The sequence below is a fragment of the Vespula vulgaris genome, chromosome 8, assembly GCF_905475345.1.
Source record: "Vespula vulgaris chromosome 8, iyVesVulg1.1, whole genome shotgun sequence".
In the NCBI taxonomy this organism is placed as follows: Eukaryota; Metazoa; Arthropoda; class Insecta; order Hymenoptera; family Vespidae; genus Vespula; species Vespula vulgaris.
The window spans coordinates 4,524,774-4,542,208 of NC_066593.1; the positions used below are offsets into that span (position 1 = coordinate 4,524,774).

Below are 17,435 nucleotides of genomic sequence, written 5' to 3' on the forward strand. Positions count from 1 at the left end.
GGTGATCAATAAATCATTCTCGGAACAATTACGAATGAGAATGTTATGTATACGTTATACCATTGTTATCACGTATATCCCCGAATATAACATAGACGATCGGTGATAACATTTCTATCAGTCGCAGTTGGGGAAGCGTGCCAGACAGGACAGAACACTCCCGTATATTAAATGTCAAATACACGCGGACGGGAAGCATGGTGGTGTAACCGGTTGACAAGAATCACGTAATGTAAAGGTCAGCCTTCCGAACTATTCCTACTCTTTCTACGTATGTATGATCTCTCTATATTTTGAAATATACCTTGGCAAAGAATCAAGAAGACATCGAACTCGTTTTTACCATATCGTTCGAAGAACCTACGTAGGAGGTAAATATACTTGAAAATCATTTTCCGATTAATATCGTCCGTCACGTATGACTGTCCGAAGATAATTCTGTAATTGTTGTCAAATAATCATTCGATATAACATTAATTTATATTTATCATAACCGCTTATCGTATTCAATAAGCAGATATAAAATATCAAATGCGATACGAGGAAACATCACGTTAGAATAATGATAATAATAGTATAAGAATAATAGTAATAGTAGTAGTAGTAATTTAAAGAGTTTCTCGTGGCGATAGTAGTACTATCGTAATAAATGATTGAGTAATCGAAGAGAAAATTCTACGAAATCGAATCGGATTCCAGAAGTGTTTTTTTTTGTTTTGTTTTTATTTCTTTCTCGTGCGTCTCTCTCGATGCGTCATAAGTCCCCATGCGTTCTGAAAGAAACTTGTGTGTATAAGTGTGCGTGTGTGGCTTCACCACGTGGGTACATGTTGCGTCACTTGCGCGTGCATTTTTTCTTCTTGCACTTTCGGCACGTTCTCTCTCTCTCTCTCTCTCTCTCTCTCTCTTTATATCTCTCTGTCTTTATCTTTCTCTCTCTCTCTCTCTCTCTCTCTCTCTCTCCTCTCCTTTTCTTTATAGTGTGCGTCATGGTGCAAGCGTGCACGTATTTTATATGCACTCTCTCTTTCTCTCTATTTCTCTCTATTTCTCTCCGGTATATTTTCGAAGCGAACGAGCACGAATAAATGCGCTCGCGTTGTATCTACCTCTACGTTTACATATACATAGTATATACATAACGTCGTTGCAGAGAAGCAGCAAGCATAAGAGACATGACGACGGCCGACCACGCGATTCTCTTTCGTTTCCTTTTCATCCTTCCGCCTTCTTTATTATACGCCTTTTACGAATGAAATGTGAATGTATATGCATATATATATGTATGTATATATATATGTGTATTATATTAGCGCCTCGCAAAAATGTTGCGGGTGGCTGCGTGCGCGTTCTTTCGACGAATTCTAAATATACTTATGTGTATACATACATACATACATACATACATACATATATATATATCCTATTCTTTTTTATTTTTTATTCATAAACTTTTCAAGAAAATTATTCGTCAGGGAACACTTTCAAAGAGACCGATAAAAATCGAAAGCATATATCATATATAAATAATAACAAAAAGTAATAAACGATGACAAAAAGAACAACAAACAATCATGAATGAGAGGGTGAGATATTGGAAGAAGAGGGAACGAGAGAAAAAAAGAGTTATTAAAATTATCAGAAGAAGTATCAAAGGAGCGAGAAAAAGAAAAAGAGAAAGAGAGAAAAAAAAGAAAAGTCAAACGTTACGCGCGATTAATCGATGTTCTCTAATCTCTCATTTATCATGCCATTGTTAATCTCTCTACGGCGACCCTTTTCTCTCTCGCCCACTATCATCTTTCGCTAGAGGGGATTTACACGCGCGCGTTCTGACCAAGAAGGGTGAACATAATTCCGGTGCATCGCGACGATTTATTTATTCCGCACGGATTCTTTTCATTATACGATTTCAACAAAAATCAGGGGACGCTGGATGATCCGACCGTTCGCTTAACGAATTATATTTTCACGAAATTCTTGACGATTTGTCTCGCCTATTACGAAATTCACGATATGGGGAAAGATAAGAGAGAGAGAGAGAGAGAGAGAGACAAAGACAGAGAGGGAGGGAGAGAGAGAATAAAGGGAGAAACGGATATGCGTGCATCGCGCTCGCTCGAGCGCACCTACGATTATGTACTGTACACACACGTACGCGTATGCATTATGTCACGCGCGTCTGGCGGTTATCCATTACCCCAACCCCTGTCGGCACGATGAGAGGGACTAAAAGAGGGAAGGAGAAAGAGAATGAGAGACGGAAAGACAGAGAAAGGTAGAGGGAAAGAGAGAGAGAGAGAATGGGAGAGAAGTGAAGGGGAAAGAGGGTGGGGTGGGTGGGTGCAGAACGAGTTTATATCCTGGAAAAGCCTGCCTCTATCCAATGATAGAAATTACGAGCGAGCAAACAGAGAGGGCGATTTACAAAGAAGAAAAAGGAGAAGAGGAAGAAGAAGTAGCAAAAAGAAAAAGAAAAATAAAGAAAAGAAGGGGGAAAAAAAGGAAAAAGGGAAGGAAAAGCGTACCGCTTATACGTCGAAGCTGCCTCCTCTTCCTCCTCCTCTGTGTGTACTTCTTTTTTATTTTTCTTTTTTCTTTTCTTTTTTCTTTTCTTTCCCTTTTTTTTTTCAAAAGGAAAGAGGGTGGTGAAAGCAACTCTACGAGTCACAGTTTGTGGGTATGTGGTAGTTCTAATAACGATGATGGTGGATTCTAATACAACGAATACACGCACAAGGGACACGCGTGTGTGGAGTTTAATTATCGGACCCTCTCGCGAGTTCATTAGATACATTAGGCAGTGCTTAGGGGTAGAAAATATACGTACACGCGGTTTCTCTATTCTCTTTTGTACTCGTCACCATATAAAAGGGGAATTTCTTATCTTCGTCTCTTCCTTTCCACACGGTTTTGTTGAAGTTTTTGCTCTTTGCTCTTTGCGCGTTCTCTCTCTCTCTCTCTCTCTCTTTCTCCCTCCCTCGCCCTCTATCTCTCTTTCTCTCTTTTTCTTTCAGTCTCTTTTATATCTCTTTTGTATCTCTTCTGTCCCCCACCCACCCTCACATTCTCTCTTTCTCTTTCTCTCTCGTTCGCGTACGTTCCCCCTAACCACTTCAATGATTCGACGAATTCACGTTAAAGTCTTCTTTGTGATTTTCCCTCGCTCCTCCTCCTCCTCCTCCTCCTCCTAAACCCCCTCCCCTATTTTCTTGGCTTCTCTCTGTCCAACGTCGATATTTTAATTGTAACCAGAAGCATTCCGCGCGAATGGACTTTTAAATCGAGGTAGAAATTGCTGCTCCGTTAAAGGATCGTTTCGAAAGCTTTTTCCCTCAGCGGATCCTTTTTTTTTTACTCCAATCTTCCTTTTTTTTCTCCCAAGGTTTTTCATAGGATCCATGATACGCGGATAAAATTCTTTTTTATTATCTCTTTTTTTTTTTATAGCGAATTCCAGAATAACGAGATATTTGCGTGACCACAACGACGAAGAAGATTATAACGAACGACCTTAAAGATTTTCACTTTCTTCTTTAATCTAAGGAGAATTTATTACAGCGCAAAGTAATCTACTTAGGTTTTTATGGGGTTTCGCGGATTCGATTATAACGATATTCAACGTTTAACCATAAAACGTGTGTATGTATAGGTACATGGTATATTGATATCAATTGGGATACCTGAATATCGTGATATTCACTCGTAAGAGGAATCGAATCGATAAAGCATCAAAATTCGCAACAAGGGGTTGTCTGTCCGTGTGCTGTGTCTGTGTTCTGCGTCTGTCTCTGTGTAATTAAATAAATTCACAATACCACAATTCGACGTGGTATAAAAGTTGAAACGGGCAAGTTGAAAATATGACGTTCGGTTTGACCGAACGCGAAATCACGTAGGTACATATATCGCAATGATATTTATTACGCTCTTGCGCCCTGTAATTTCTTTAGGGTGCGCTTTTAAATACGGGCTAAATTATATGCTTGCTTTGGCTCGGGGCCTCCGGTTGTGTTCCACGTGCATAAATACCGTTCCACGCCCGGTTATACACGCGGACGAACCGCAAAACTCGGTAATATTCATTCGACATCGTTTTCGTTATTTTTCCAGGTTGTTTTTATAGCAGCTATTTAATAGCAATGAAACAAAAGTGCTGCGTACCTTTGTTCCCTTGAACTTTACATATATCGATTCTAAACGATATATTTTTCTTAGATATCCATTCGTTTCTTATCGATTATGATAGGTTTCTTCCTTTTTCTTTTCTTTTCTTTCCTTTATTTTTTATTTCGGCCAATATATTATACCGTTCTACCGTTTTCATTGAAATTTAAAAGAGAAGAGAGGAGAAGGAAGGAAAAGAGAAAGGAAAAAGGGGGTTGAGGGTAGGAGGGACAGGAGGGAAGAGAGGAAGTAGGAACAAAAGCTTCTCCGACGCGTTCGTCGAGTTAAAATCACGCGGAATAATTCCGTCGGACTGAGGCGAGCGAGAACGATCGATCATTGGACAGCGGAAGAGTATTTAAAAATGGCGGCGCATACGGAACGGAAATAAAAATATAGTAGGGCGCTTCGAACGGAAATAACGATGTACCGGCCGAAGAAGTACACGAGGAGAAGAAGAAGAAGAAGAAGAAGAAGAAAAAGAAGAGAGAATAGTTAGGGTATTTTATTTTCACGCGGAGTACCGTAACTTCGTCGTTACGTCATTACGAGATATAGTTACCAATTACATATTATCGACACCTTCCTTTTCCTCTCGGCCTCCCTCCTCCCCCGACTCCATTTCTAAAGCGGAACAAACACGGTGGAATATTAAGTGACGTTGAACCTCTGCAATAGCTCGACCTACATACATAGGTGCCATGCGACGTGATCGATAGATCGCATACGACTCCTCGTGAAAAGGACATTCGAGTTAACTTTAATATCATTTATATGAAACGAACGTTTCACGGAGAAAAAAATATAGACAAGAATGTCAAACATTTTTTTTATTATAATTCGTGCGTGCGTAGATACGTATGTATACAAAGTTACGTAATATCTAGTACCAACCTTTTCAGTTTTTTAATATAGTGCCACTCGTTTTACTGAATTTTTCTTTTCTTTTTATCTTTGCTAAATATTCAATTTTTTAAATTAACAAATTGTTTTTATTATTATTAATATTATTATTATTATTATCATCATCGTCATTATCATCGTCATTTTTTGTGTGTAATTGGTTTTTTTTTCTTTTCTCTCTCTTTTTTTTTTTTTGTATGAAGAAGCACGTAGATACGAAGCGAAATCCTTTTTATCTGTGTACACACGCACGCGCGCGCGCGTTAAAATATTTCAAGTGTCTCTTATAAACTCATTTTGATCTTTATCTCAACGATGACACTTCGGTACCGGAGGCTTACAAAGGACACACTCGTAATACTCGGGGCAACGACGATGACAGAAGGGGAGAGCATCTCGGTAAAGTGTCATTATCTCGTGCTTCCTTATTAAACTTAATTAACTTTTGATTTTTAATTAGGACACTTGCCTGTGATTTCGATAACAACATATCTACCTGCATACATAAATCCACTTTTATATACTTCTTTGAATCTTTCGCACGTAATATTACGAGCCTATTATTTCTCATGACTTTATGAGATCAATACTATCCCGTGTAGAGTAGTAGGTATTGTTTGATTATTCATCAAATATTTGACCGATTCAGCTCTACATAAAGGGATGATTATCATCGTCGGAGCAAGTTTCAATGGGATTGGAAGAATCGATTAAATCTTATGTACCTACGCGTAGATACGCGTCGTACATATGTAGTAAAACGTAGATATGTACTTACACATAGTTCAGACGAAATCTCGATAGTAGAGAAATAGTTACGAACGTTGTGAAATAAGCAGACGACGTAGAAATTCTCATTCTTTCACGAAGAATTTCTTTTTCAATCTTTTCTTCGACCATCCGTTACTTCTTTTATTCGCGTTTCTATTATTCGAGATAAGTAGGAGAAAATCTATTGGAGATTTTCTTCTTGGTCCTTCTTACCGACATAGCGTATTTATTGACAAACAACGACCAAGAAAGAATGAAATAAATGAAAGAGAGGGAGAGAGAATTCGGACACACTAAAAAGGGACTATAAAAAGAACAAGAAATACTCGACTGAGCGTCTGTTAATGATCACCGGGAGGAAATTGATCTGTGAGATCGGAGATAAGTCGTCGTCTCTTATGAACCAAACTTCTGTGCATCCATTGCGTGTATTTAACTTGGATACTTTTCAAATTAATATACGACGTACGTATTTCAAATTGTGTTGTATCGTTGTTAATCATTTTCTTCTTTTTCTTTTTTATCGATTTTTGTATTTTCTAATATCCGACCGTAAAGGTTGTTATTATTAAATGACTGTAAAGATCGATTAAACGCTTGAAAAAAATGTATTATTGATATTACTACATAGATATATATTCAGCTATTATAAAAATGAAGAAAACTTAAGTTAGTAGTTAAGTAGTAGAATCGCATAGTCGGTCTAAGACAAAGAATAAAGTACATTGTCAAGTACATAAATATATAATGATACGTACTTGACTAAATATTCGTGGATTAAAAAGAGAAAAAGAAAGATAATAGAAATGCATGGTAAAGCGATCTCCCTCTTGTTTCTCCCACCCCTTCTTTTTATAGAGAAAATTGTACTCTGAAAATACGTTGCCGGTTTCTTACAAAATTTTTTTTACGAAATCGAAAGGAACATTTTCGATAATTGAACTTTTTCTTACCCTCTCGAAATCGTTTTTCGTCATTTTTTCTTTCCTTCCATCTTTTTACTTAGGCGCTATATATATATATATATATATATATTTCTCTTTCTCTCTCTCTCTCTTCCTTCCGGGTAATTAGGAAGACCCCTCTCTGTGGAAAAGAGAGATTGCTCGCAACAAGATGCCGTCTGCTTTGTACGCACCAGTGGGGACAAGGAGCGAAGGAACGAGTAAAAAGGCTTTTGGTAAGGATGACGAAGGGAGGTTGGAAGAAGAATGAAAGAAAGAAGACGGAGGAGAAGAATCGAAAGAGAAAAAAAGAAAGAGAGGAGAAGAGGAACGTCGTCGAAGCAGCAGCACCAGCAGCAGCAGCAGCAGCAGCAGCAGCAGCAGCAGCAGCAGCAGAGGCGGCCTCACGAAAGGGATGAGCCTGAAGAGAAAGAGAAAGAGAAAGAGAAAGAGAAAGAGAAAGAGAAAGAGAAAGAAAGAAAGATAGATAGATAGATAGATAGATAGAGAGAGAGAGAGAAAACGTTGCTGCTTCTGTCGGTGATACACCATGTTACGTATGTGTATGTATTAGAGTGAGTGAGAAAGAGAGAGAGAGAGAGAGAGAGAGAGAGAGAGAGAGAGAGAGAGAGAGAGAGAGAGAGGATGGTACGTAGAGGTACGTAGAACTTGAAACGAAGGAGAGAGAGAAAGAGTGAGGAAGGAAAAGAAGAGGCGTCCGTTCGGTCGGGTCTCTTTCTCTTTCTCTCTTCCTGGAAGCCAACAATAATAGCGGCCTCGGGCAGAGAAGAAAATAGAGTGAGTAAGAGAGAACAGAGAGAGAGAGAGAGAGAGTGTATATATTGTGTTCTTGGCGGTGTGCGGGTGTAGTGTGTTTTGTGTGTGTGTTGTGTGTACGCGTCGTGTGCTCGGTTCTTCGACCGATGACCGACGCTACTTTTGCTTCTAGGAAAATACCTAGATCGCTACGGATCCCGCCAGGCAGAAAGAGAGAGAGAAAGAGAGGGAGAGAGTGTGTGTGTGTGTGAGAGAGAGAGAGAGAGAGAGCATCTCTTTTAAAAGCGCCGAACCTTTACTACGAACGGTATGCGGCCACGGTCGTTCATAAAGATGTACGAAAGAAAGAAAAAAAAAGAGGAGAGAAAGAGAAAAAGAAGAAAGCTCGGTTATGGGGGTGGAGTTGTCGTAAACGATCGGAAAATTTTACAGACAGCCGACCGAACGAAAAACGAATAACTCTCCTTCTCCTCCTCTTTTCTCTATGCTCTCTTCTCTGTCCTCGTAGGATCGATGACGATCTTTCGGCGTGAAGTAGGCTTCTCTTTTCGTTTTATTTTATTTTATTTTATTTTCTTTTCTTTTCTTTTTTTGTTTTTTCTTCTTCTTTTTCGATTGTCTATACTGTGTACCATAGTACAGAGTTTCTCAACCTATCGATCGCGGTTCAGTATTGGATCGTGTTAAATTGTTCATGATCCACTGAAATACTGTGTGTGTGTGTATAACAACTTGTTTTATATATTTTCTTTTTTTTTATTATGGAAAAATTCCTATTGTAAAAGCCGCAGCATAGATTATCGATTTCCATGATAATCCCGTGGGGAAAACTGGAAACTTGTCTCTCGATCTTTTATCTTTCTTTTGTTATTTTCTCAATTCTCTTTTACGTTTGATTAAAAAAGAGGACAAATATATATATATATATATATATATATATATATATATAAACTGAACAAAGCAGAAAAAAAGAAAGAGAAGAAGACGAATAACGAAAAGGGAGATAGATATCCAAGCTTTCAACGTCCCATAGACAATGTTCTCTTTCGAAACGAGCAAAGTAAAACTCGTCTTTCGTGAAAATAAAATACGAGAAAAACGAGTACGGAGATCGGTATCGATTGAACCGTCCTGCATTACGACGAACGAACGAACGAACGAATGACAGTGAGTCAGAGAGACGGCTTGTGGTATGCGTTGTCGACCATACTACACTGATTTACTATGACACCGAAACCTTCTTTGACCGGGTCGTTGTCTTTTATTTAACGAGTAATGCAACGTAATTTGGTATACAAATTGCATTGAAATAACGACGAAGTTGCATACGATTCCTATTATTTTTTTATCTAGGATTCTTTACTTACGATTTTCTTCATTTATTTTTTCTTGTATAATTATTTGCCTGAACTTACAAAATTATGCATCCCATTCATTTTTTTTTATATTTACAAAATGATGCATTCTAGAAAAAAAAAAAAAAATCTCTTATCGAACCTCCTCCCTCTTTTTCTCGCTTTCTCTTCGTAACTAGAGTTGGTAACGTTTGGATTTTATATACCGTTATACTCGAGAGCGTCAACGAAGATGGACGATTACGTTGCTCGTCAAAATACAACTTTCCTGTTAGGTTTTACTTCTACCGCAATAACAACATCTAATGAAATCACAAAAAAATTCAGGATAAAAATTGAACTATGTATCGCGTTTATCTAGATTTTTATGTTAGCAAACAGTAGCTCTTAGGCATGGAACTTTACGTTAGGATATAGGATGCCTTTACAATGATGCTATTGCTGCTGTTGTTTCTTCTTCTTCATTTTGTCTAGCAGCATCAGCATCAACAACATTATTAACATTAGCAGCAGCAATAACAGCAATAGCAGCAATAGTAAAGACTGTGGTGTTGTATATACCATAGCATTTGTATAACGAAGCAAGCCAACGAGCAGCAAGCCCCATAGTTATAACACAGCAGCGAAAGCCTGGACGACGGAATTACGTCCGGCAGAGGTTCGCGCGGCACAGTCGTCGTCCCAGCTCGTCGTGTCGGTGTCGTTTGATCCGCCAAGCGAAGCCAGCCACCACTACCACTAACGGCCATACGATTAACCGTTGAATCTAAATGAATTCTCTCATCGTTGCACGGATATCCGAGCGACTCGATAAATTGCCCGACTGATTCCCGATAAGATTAGCCGATAAGCATTTTTCAAAGCTATTACCACCTCTCTCTCCAAGCATATTTTTCTTTCTTGTATTATAATATGAAATTTTTTAAATGATATATCATTCATATTTTTTTCGCGCACATCGTAGTAATGTTTCATTAATAAAATCGGTCTCCTTTCTTTCTCTCTCTCTCTCTCTCTTTCTCTCTATTTCTATGCAACGTTCAACGTGGGATGCGATAATGTTCAAAGGAAGTTGGATAAAAAAACAAAGGGAAGGCTATCGAGGTGTAATATCGTAAAGAATGTTATAAAATTAATTATGCCGTTCCTTCTGATCGATCACGTATCGATCGTATTAAAAATGATCTCGCGATATAAATTCTCTGATAAACTTTGAAATCTATTAAATCTAATTTATTGTACATTATAGGTACATTGTTATTATATAAGTTAATATTATCGTTATTCTTATGACTCGGAAAAATAAAATCTAAAGATATGGGAAACGAGTCATTCGTTCCTCTTGAGCCAAATCGCTTTGACGATGATCTTCCGAGGAGTTTTCGAAGGATGATTCATGTTTTGTTGCAATACGCGCTCCGAGAAGTATGCAGTTCGATATTTTGTTTGAATTGAGGGTCGTTGAACGTGTTGGAATCGTTCAAACGGTTGACTTGTTAACTCCACTTGAATGAATTCGTTAGAATTTTATTAGAATTCCTGTTTTACAAAAAAAAAAAAGGAAAAAAAAAGGAAAAAAGAAAAGAAAGATAAAGGAATAAATAAAAATAAAAAAAGAACAAAAAAATAAAAGAATAAAAAGAAAGCCGTTTCATTTCATGAATTTCGATATTGGGTGTTTTAGTCGTCGGAGGGAATACCGAGGGCAGCGATTCGGAGGAACTGTTAGGGAGCGTCGCGACGCCCTGCACCGGTTCACCCCCGCTACCAGCGGAATCGCCACAGGTTACGGTCGATGGAACTGCCAGTCCGGCACCACCAGCTCCAGGAAATGACGAACGGCCTACCAGCAGTACGACGAAACAGCTCAGCTTCGAGGTACCATCCACTTTTCCCTTTTCTTTTTTCTTTTTTCTTTCTTTTTTTAGTCCCTCAGTTCTCGGTTTCATTTCTTGTCGACTGCGATGAAGATGTCTAAGAAAGAAAGAAAATAGATATAATGATAATAATAATGATGCAACGAAGAAGAAAGAAATTTCTCGTGGACCATCACAAATCGGAAGTGATCGTCTGTTGAATCTTTTTTCTTTTCCCGTTCTTTTTTCTTTCGTTATTTTCTTCGTACCAAATGTATTGATAAATAAGAAGAAAACGTTCATCGTGGAGAACGCGAGTGAAAAAAGTAAAGTAAAAAGTTTTTTTCGGACAATCTTAATAAAAAATTGCGAGGATTAGATTTAGACGAGACAAAAAGGTTTTACTTTATTAAATTTAGATTTTAATCATTTTTTCGAGAAAAATGTGTCCGCGATATGACGAAATACGATTATAATATGGTGGCTCGTGGTTCACGGTAGAAAATTCTTGTCGAACTATGTGATCGGAACGTAGAGCTCTAATGGTTGCTCGATAAAAGGGTCATTTCGTGGAAGTCGGGTCCATTGTTACGTGCCCGTGAACAAGTTCGTGTAAACACGTTACGTGCCACGTGGCAGCGCGAGAGGTATCGTACTTGGGGACTACTACTACCGGTGGTGGTCGCTGTCTGGCATCCTGTGTTAGAACAGCTAACGCATATATGCGTAAAGTGGGGAATATAAGGTGATTCAATATCGGGTGAACGTTAAATCACGTATTTTGTGATATCTCAACGTATTTAGTTTTCTATTAATGTTTCAATATTCTTCCTGTTTCGAGTCAAAAAATTCTACTCGAAAAAGAGAAATAAAAAAAATCAAATCGAACAAAAAGATCGTCTCAAAGTAATACATTCTAGTAGTAGCCGCGAAGATGAAAACATATAACGATAGAAGAAAATAGAATGATACCGAAGATCCTAACTATCCTTGAGTTACCTACGAAGATATCGATATCGACATCGATACGTTCGGACGTCAAGTTCAGGTTATCTCGTATTTCTCGACCCGTCTAAGAAACTTTACAAGAAACTTGTCCTACGAGACTGTCCGGCTATCGTAAAGTTCTCTTTTACGACGGTCGCGAAGGGATCTAAAGTCAAAATCTTTCTCTTTCCCTCATCTTTTTCCTACATATAAGAACGAACAAAAGAAAAGAAAACCAAACAAAACAAAAAACAAACAAACAAAAAAAGTGGTGTGTTCTTCGCAGGAATTCGAGTGCGACGTATCGGTTGCGGAGGGTGATCGAAGGAGGCAAGAGTTTTCATTTACGCTCTACGACTTCGACGGGCATGGAAAGATAACGAAGGACGATATAGCCGGTCTGGTTACAACCATTTACGACACTCTTGGTAGGTCCATCCAAGTGCCACCGTGCGGCAGTAAAACGATTAAGGTCAAGCTGACTGTATCGCCTGATCAGCGTGCCGGACAAACGCGTACCACCTGCCCGAATTCTCAGCAAGGGCCAACGACAACGACCACTACGACGACGACAACTACCACGAGTCTGCCGGCTAATTCGCCTTGCTGCCACGTCAAGCACGCGGCCTCGTGTACCGGTGGTAGTCATCATCATCACTCGACGACAACTCAGACGCATGCCACTCATGGCTCGCGCAAAGTTCCTAGAAGGAGAAGACCGATTCGGCATCGATGTCAGGTGAGAGACGACGAGTCTCGTCTTTCTCTCTTTCTTTTTCTCTTTCTCTGTTCGGTCGAATGAATGCGACCACCCTCGTTTAATACGTTAGACCGTCTCTCTTCCAATAAATTTTGTTAGACCGCACAAAGGATGAGATTATTTCGTGTTCCCTACCAGGAAGAAAACTTCCTGGAAAACGTGTGTGCCCTCCTCCTAACGGAAGTGATACCTACGCCCGAGTTTCTCTGTTTATTTAATTTATTTTTCGGTCTATATTCGCTTCGTATTGTTGTCGGACTTTGAAGTTCTCTTTTTACTTTTTCTTTTTTTTTTTTATTCTTTTTTTTACTTTCCTCTCTCTTCCTTTTTCGTTAGGGAAAAGAGAGTCTTTACAGCGGGGGCCAGTCGATCCCCGAACTCTCGAGTATTTTGAATTCTTCCTTGTTTCGAACGGTCGAGCGGTAAATTTGAAAGTGGTCCGATAAATTATGGGGTAGTTTGTATACTGCTATACCATGGCCGGTAGAAGAGAGCGATCGTATTTCTTTTCATTCTCTCTTTATCTTTCTCCTCATCGCAAGCTTTTTATTTTAGACGCAACAAAGAGAAGCAGAGACGCACAGCGAGGACGACGCCGAGAACACGCGAAGCAGCCGCGTGAAACAGGAAGAACTCCGTAGGAGGGTCGGCCCTGTTCCTCATTTACCATCGCCTTATTCGAACAGTTCGGAGGGTGATGTCAGCGACGACAGCGATACTTCGCCCGCTTTTTCTCCCTTCACGCCCTTACTCAGCACGAATCAACGAAAACGTAGCGGCGCACTTCAGAGGCAACAACTGTTAGAAATTATACAGGCAAACATGGAAAAGAACAATCTCAGTTTTCATACACCGAGGTGGGTCAACAGATGTGATATTATTTAGCAATGATAAAATAAAAAAGGAAAGCATCGATAAATTATCGATTGCAATTTTATCACCGGAGAATTGTAAAAAGTTAACGAAAACAAATTGCTAGTAATTTGGAAATATTGTAAACGAAAATGTTGTCACGTATAAAGATCATCAGTAAATATACATTTGTTTATATGTTTATATCACGTAGCTTACGGGATGACACGACAAACTGTTTTACCGACTGACGCATTTCGGAGCAACAAAATATAAAGTATGATTTTAGTTATTGATATCATTAAGTAGTAATGCATCCACGACCCTGTAATATTCGTTAGAATTCAGTACTTTCTTTTTGGACAAACGAACTAAACAAAAGCGTGTGTTATCGGAAATATTTGGAAAAAAAGAAAGATAAGATTAAAGAACAATCGTACGTTACAAAATTTTCCCAATGTTTTAAGTATATACCACTTAAAAGTATCATCTTCGAGATAAAGAGATAATCGTTGTACCGATCTTCCAGGAAACGACATCAAAACGAACATGTACGCGTTCCATCTCGAAGCCCACATGTCGAGCCAACGAACGTTCAAACATCGAATTACAATCAAAGCTGTCGACCACCCTCGGAGTCTCGACAATCGACGACGACTTATCACAAACCGGTTCGGGAAAACTCCCATCACACGGTTGCATTTTCCAAATTACCAACGAAAACGCGAGGGAACTTGAGAAAGACGCGGGGGCAACACGGTATCCAACAACAACAACAGCAGCAGCAACAACAACAACAACAACAACAGCAACAACAACAACAACAACAGCAGCAGCAGCAACAACAGCAGCAGCAACAACGTAACGCAACGTTGATAATAACGACGGGAGGAACAACGACAGTTGCTGCACCAACAACGACTACGACGACTACAACGACGCAATTGTCAAAATCGTTGGGACATCAACAACAACAACAACAACAACAACAACAACAACAACCACAACAACCACAACAGCAACAACATATTATTATTCAACAGCAAGGACAACAACAACAGCAACAGCAGCAGTTGTCAGCTGTTCGCAACATCATCGGTCCCACGATAAACAACGAAACTCAACATTTGTTAGGAAATCGCAACATCGTCAATCTTATACCAAATAACAATCAACAGGGTCAAATTATAAATCAAAGTCCGATGATAAATAATCACAATGTTCAGAGGCAAACGACAACAACAGTGGATCCAAGCCAATACATTCAATCACAATCTCAATGCGGTAAAGCTAGCAAGAAGCATCAATTGAAACACGCTACAAGAGAACAGGATCAAGCTAGAGCAATGGCGCAAGTCGTTCGCTGGCTCGAACGCGAATTTTCTCAAAACGCTGCCGCTGCTACTACCGGAAGGAGACACGTTCACGAGCATATTCATCATCATTATCATCACTATCACGCTGAGGCTCTCGTTTGATCGTCTTTTTCCGAGGAGACATCACCCTTGTCGTTATCAGTGTCGTTGTCGTTGTCGTCGTTGCTGTCGATGATGCATGTTACGCACAACTTTGCCTTTCTTTCTTTTCAGTATGACACGGAAGGAGAATGCTCTGAAATGCGCGCACCGACGATTTTTGTTCGCAAACGAAATGTCGGACGAAAGAATCGATTTTCTGGGTCGCTCTTCTTCTTTCTTCCATCTATTCCTATTTTTTGCGAGATAGTTTCTTTTTTACTTTTCTTTCTTTCTTTTTTTTTTTTTTTACAAATTGTACATGCACGTCGTTTCTCTGAAAGACTGACTGCTGCTATAGGATCGGACTGAAGATTGAAATTCTTTAGGATCGTAGTGAATAATGAATTATTGGAATTCTTGACGAACCTTTGAGAAAAAAGATATTTTTATCTTTCTTTTTTTCAGGATATTCTTACATCGATGTTGCAGTTGTTTAACAGCAAAAAATGTTTGTTAGAATGGGACCGTGTAAAGGGAGAAGATATTTTTTGATCGATATGATCGTAAATATCATTGACGAAATTGACTCCGAAAAAAGTAGTAGATACGATTCACTCGCGATTATAACGCATTATTCTCGAATCTCAACGCGCGAATTCAAATGGAGTAAATTAAATTAAATTAAATTAAATTAAATTAAATTAAATTAAATTAAGTTAAATTAAGTTAAATTAAAATTAAATTAAATTAAATTAAATTAAATTAAATTAAATAACGAGTAGCTGAAAAATCTCAAGCACGCCTAGGATCCACTCTATTAATGGTGCTTCTTTGTTTTAGCTTAAAACGAATGGTCGTTCCGTATTTTTTTATTGGCCTACGATTAATAATTAATAACAAGAGCCTATTTTAGAACGTTAAAAATGAATTATGATGTTAGATTTTTATTAACGAACGTAATCCATTGATTAATGCAATACGCAAAGTCCGAAAAATAAAGTAATTGCGCCAAGTTTCTTCTTTCGATTTTTCTTTTTCTTTTTTTATATTTTTGTGCACTAAACAATTGGAAAAAAGACGCGAATTTTACCGCGTTTAAAAATTCGTACGCGTAATAATGAACAATCGATCGAACGAATACGCTTCGTATAATCAACCAAGTAACTGATGTTGTAAATACGTGCATGTAATCTTATGTTAAAAAAGAAAAAAAAAAGAAAAAAAAGAAGAAAAGAAAATGAAAAAAAAACAGGTTTTTTCCTGCGCATATTAAGATTAAATAAAAGATCTCAGGCGCTACGTTTTATTAAAAAAATATATATATATATCATCTAAAAAATTATGAAGTACGATATATATACATACATATAGAATGCTTTAAAATTCTTGACAATATTTCGTAGACAAGTATCGCGCTGTAAAAGCGACTCTTTATATAAATAAGAACTTTATTTCGAAATACGTAAGAGTTTTAGCTAGATCACGTTCCACAATGGATTACGTATAAATTATGAAGCAAAATTATATATTTTCAATCGAATGACCCGATATATTCTATGAGCTTAGAAAAAAAAAAAAAAAACTGGAAGAACACAAGAGGTATTTGCGGGAAAATGTTTAAACGAGAAGGGGAAAAAATAATTTTATTCTTTCTTCTCTAGCAAAAGAAATTTTTATGTACAGTGATTGTCTTTAAAAAAAAAAAAAAAAAAAAAAAATGAAAGAAACAAAAATTATAATAATAATAATTGTCAATGCAAATGCCTCTTTAAAACCAAAAAATTGTTCAAAATATTATTAACTTATGGAGTCATAAAAAAAATATTGGATCGTTAGTGATTATCGAAATGGTATGATATTGAAGCACATAAACAAAATGATGTATTCAGATTATAAAAATGATATTCGTGCAGGTTATCATTCCTAGTAACGGGTCTATCGAAACAAGGGAAATGAAAAAGATAAAGAGAATGTAGATTTTTTTTCATATATACATATATATATGTATATGTATATGTATATATATAAATTAGGAGAAAAGGTTTTATCGTATGAAAACATGGTGATAATTAATTTTTTAATAGTGCCTTGTAATCTGCTTTATTTAACAACTACCACACAATGATTTTCATTCGTTTCATGTGCCATTTTTAAAAATGTTCGAACCCTTTTTTTCAAATGATTTTGTATAAAAAATACACAGCGCTCGTTTTTTGTATTTGCCTTCTTTTTATCATTTTATCTCTTTTTATTTTTTCATTTTTTTCATTTTTTTTTTTATTTCATTTTCTTTTTTTTTTGTTAAAACGAATTTTTTCCGCCAATTGTTAATTTTCGATCTATTTTTAACACATTACATTCGTGCTAGTATTATTATATAGTATTAAATTGCGCATAATTTATATCATTCGAAAGGATGCATGATATATTCGTATCACCTGAACAATGGAAAAACATGACAATATTTTTTATATCAAATCTTAATGAGGAATATTACGATTATATTCAATAATAGTAATTAATGTTACTAATATTCGAATTAAATGCGACGACAGATATTTACTGTACATTAGTCCTGGACGACTTTTATCGTTTTCCCAGGCGTG

General features: G+C 37.5%; 2 protein-coding genes across 3 annotated transcripts in view; one reads left to right on the forward strand and one right to left on the reverse strand.

Moving 5' to 3' along the window:
* Positions 1–16,584, forward strand: part of LOC127065635 (myb-like protein AA) — an 18,713-nt gene extending 2,129 nt beyond the window's left edge. For both annotated transcript variants that reach the window (XM_050998256.1, XM_050998257.1), the window contains 4 exons: positions 10,602–10,795; positions 12,047–12,499; positions 13,076–13,377; positions 13,902–16,584. In XM_050998256.1, coding sequence (XP_050854213.1) covers positions 10,602–10,795; positions 12,047–12,499; positions 13,076–13,377; positions 13,902–14,850 — 1,898 coding nt within the window. In that variant the 3' untranslated portion in view covers positions 14,851–16,584. The remainder of the gene's footprint in view (positions 1–10,601; positions 10,796–12,046; positions 12,500–13,075; positions 13,378–13,901) is intronic.
* The window catches only part of LOC127065637 (AF4/FMR2 family member lilli-like), a 20,364-nt gene continuing 13,064 nt past the window's right edge, over positions 10,136–17,435 (reverse strand). The window contains exon 7 of the mRNA XM_050998260.1: positions 10,136–10,891. Within this exon, the coding sequence (XP_050854217.1) occupies positions 10,863–10,891 (29 nt within the window). The 3' untranslated portion in view covers positions 10,136–10,862. The remainder of the gene's footprint in view (positions 10,892–17,435) is intronic.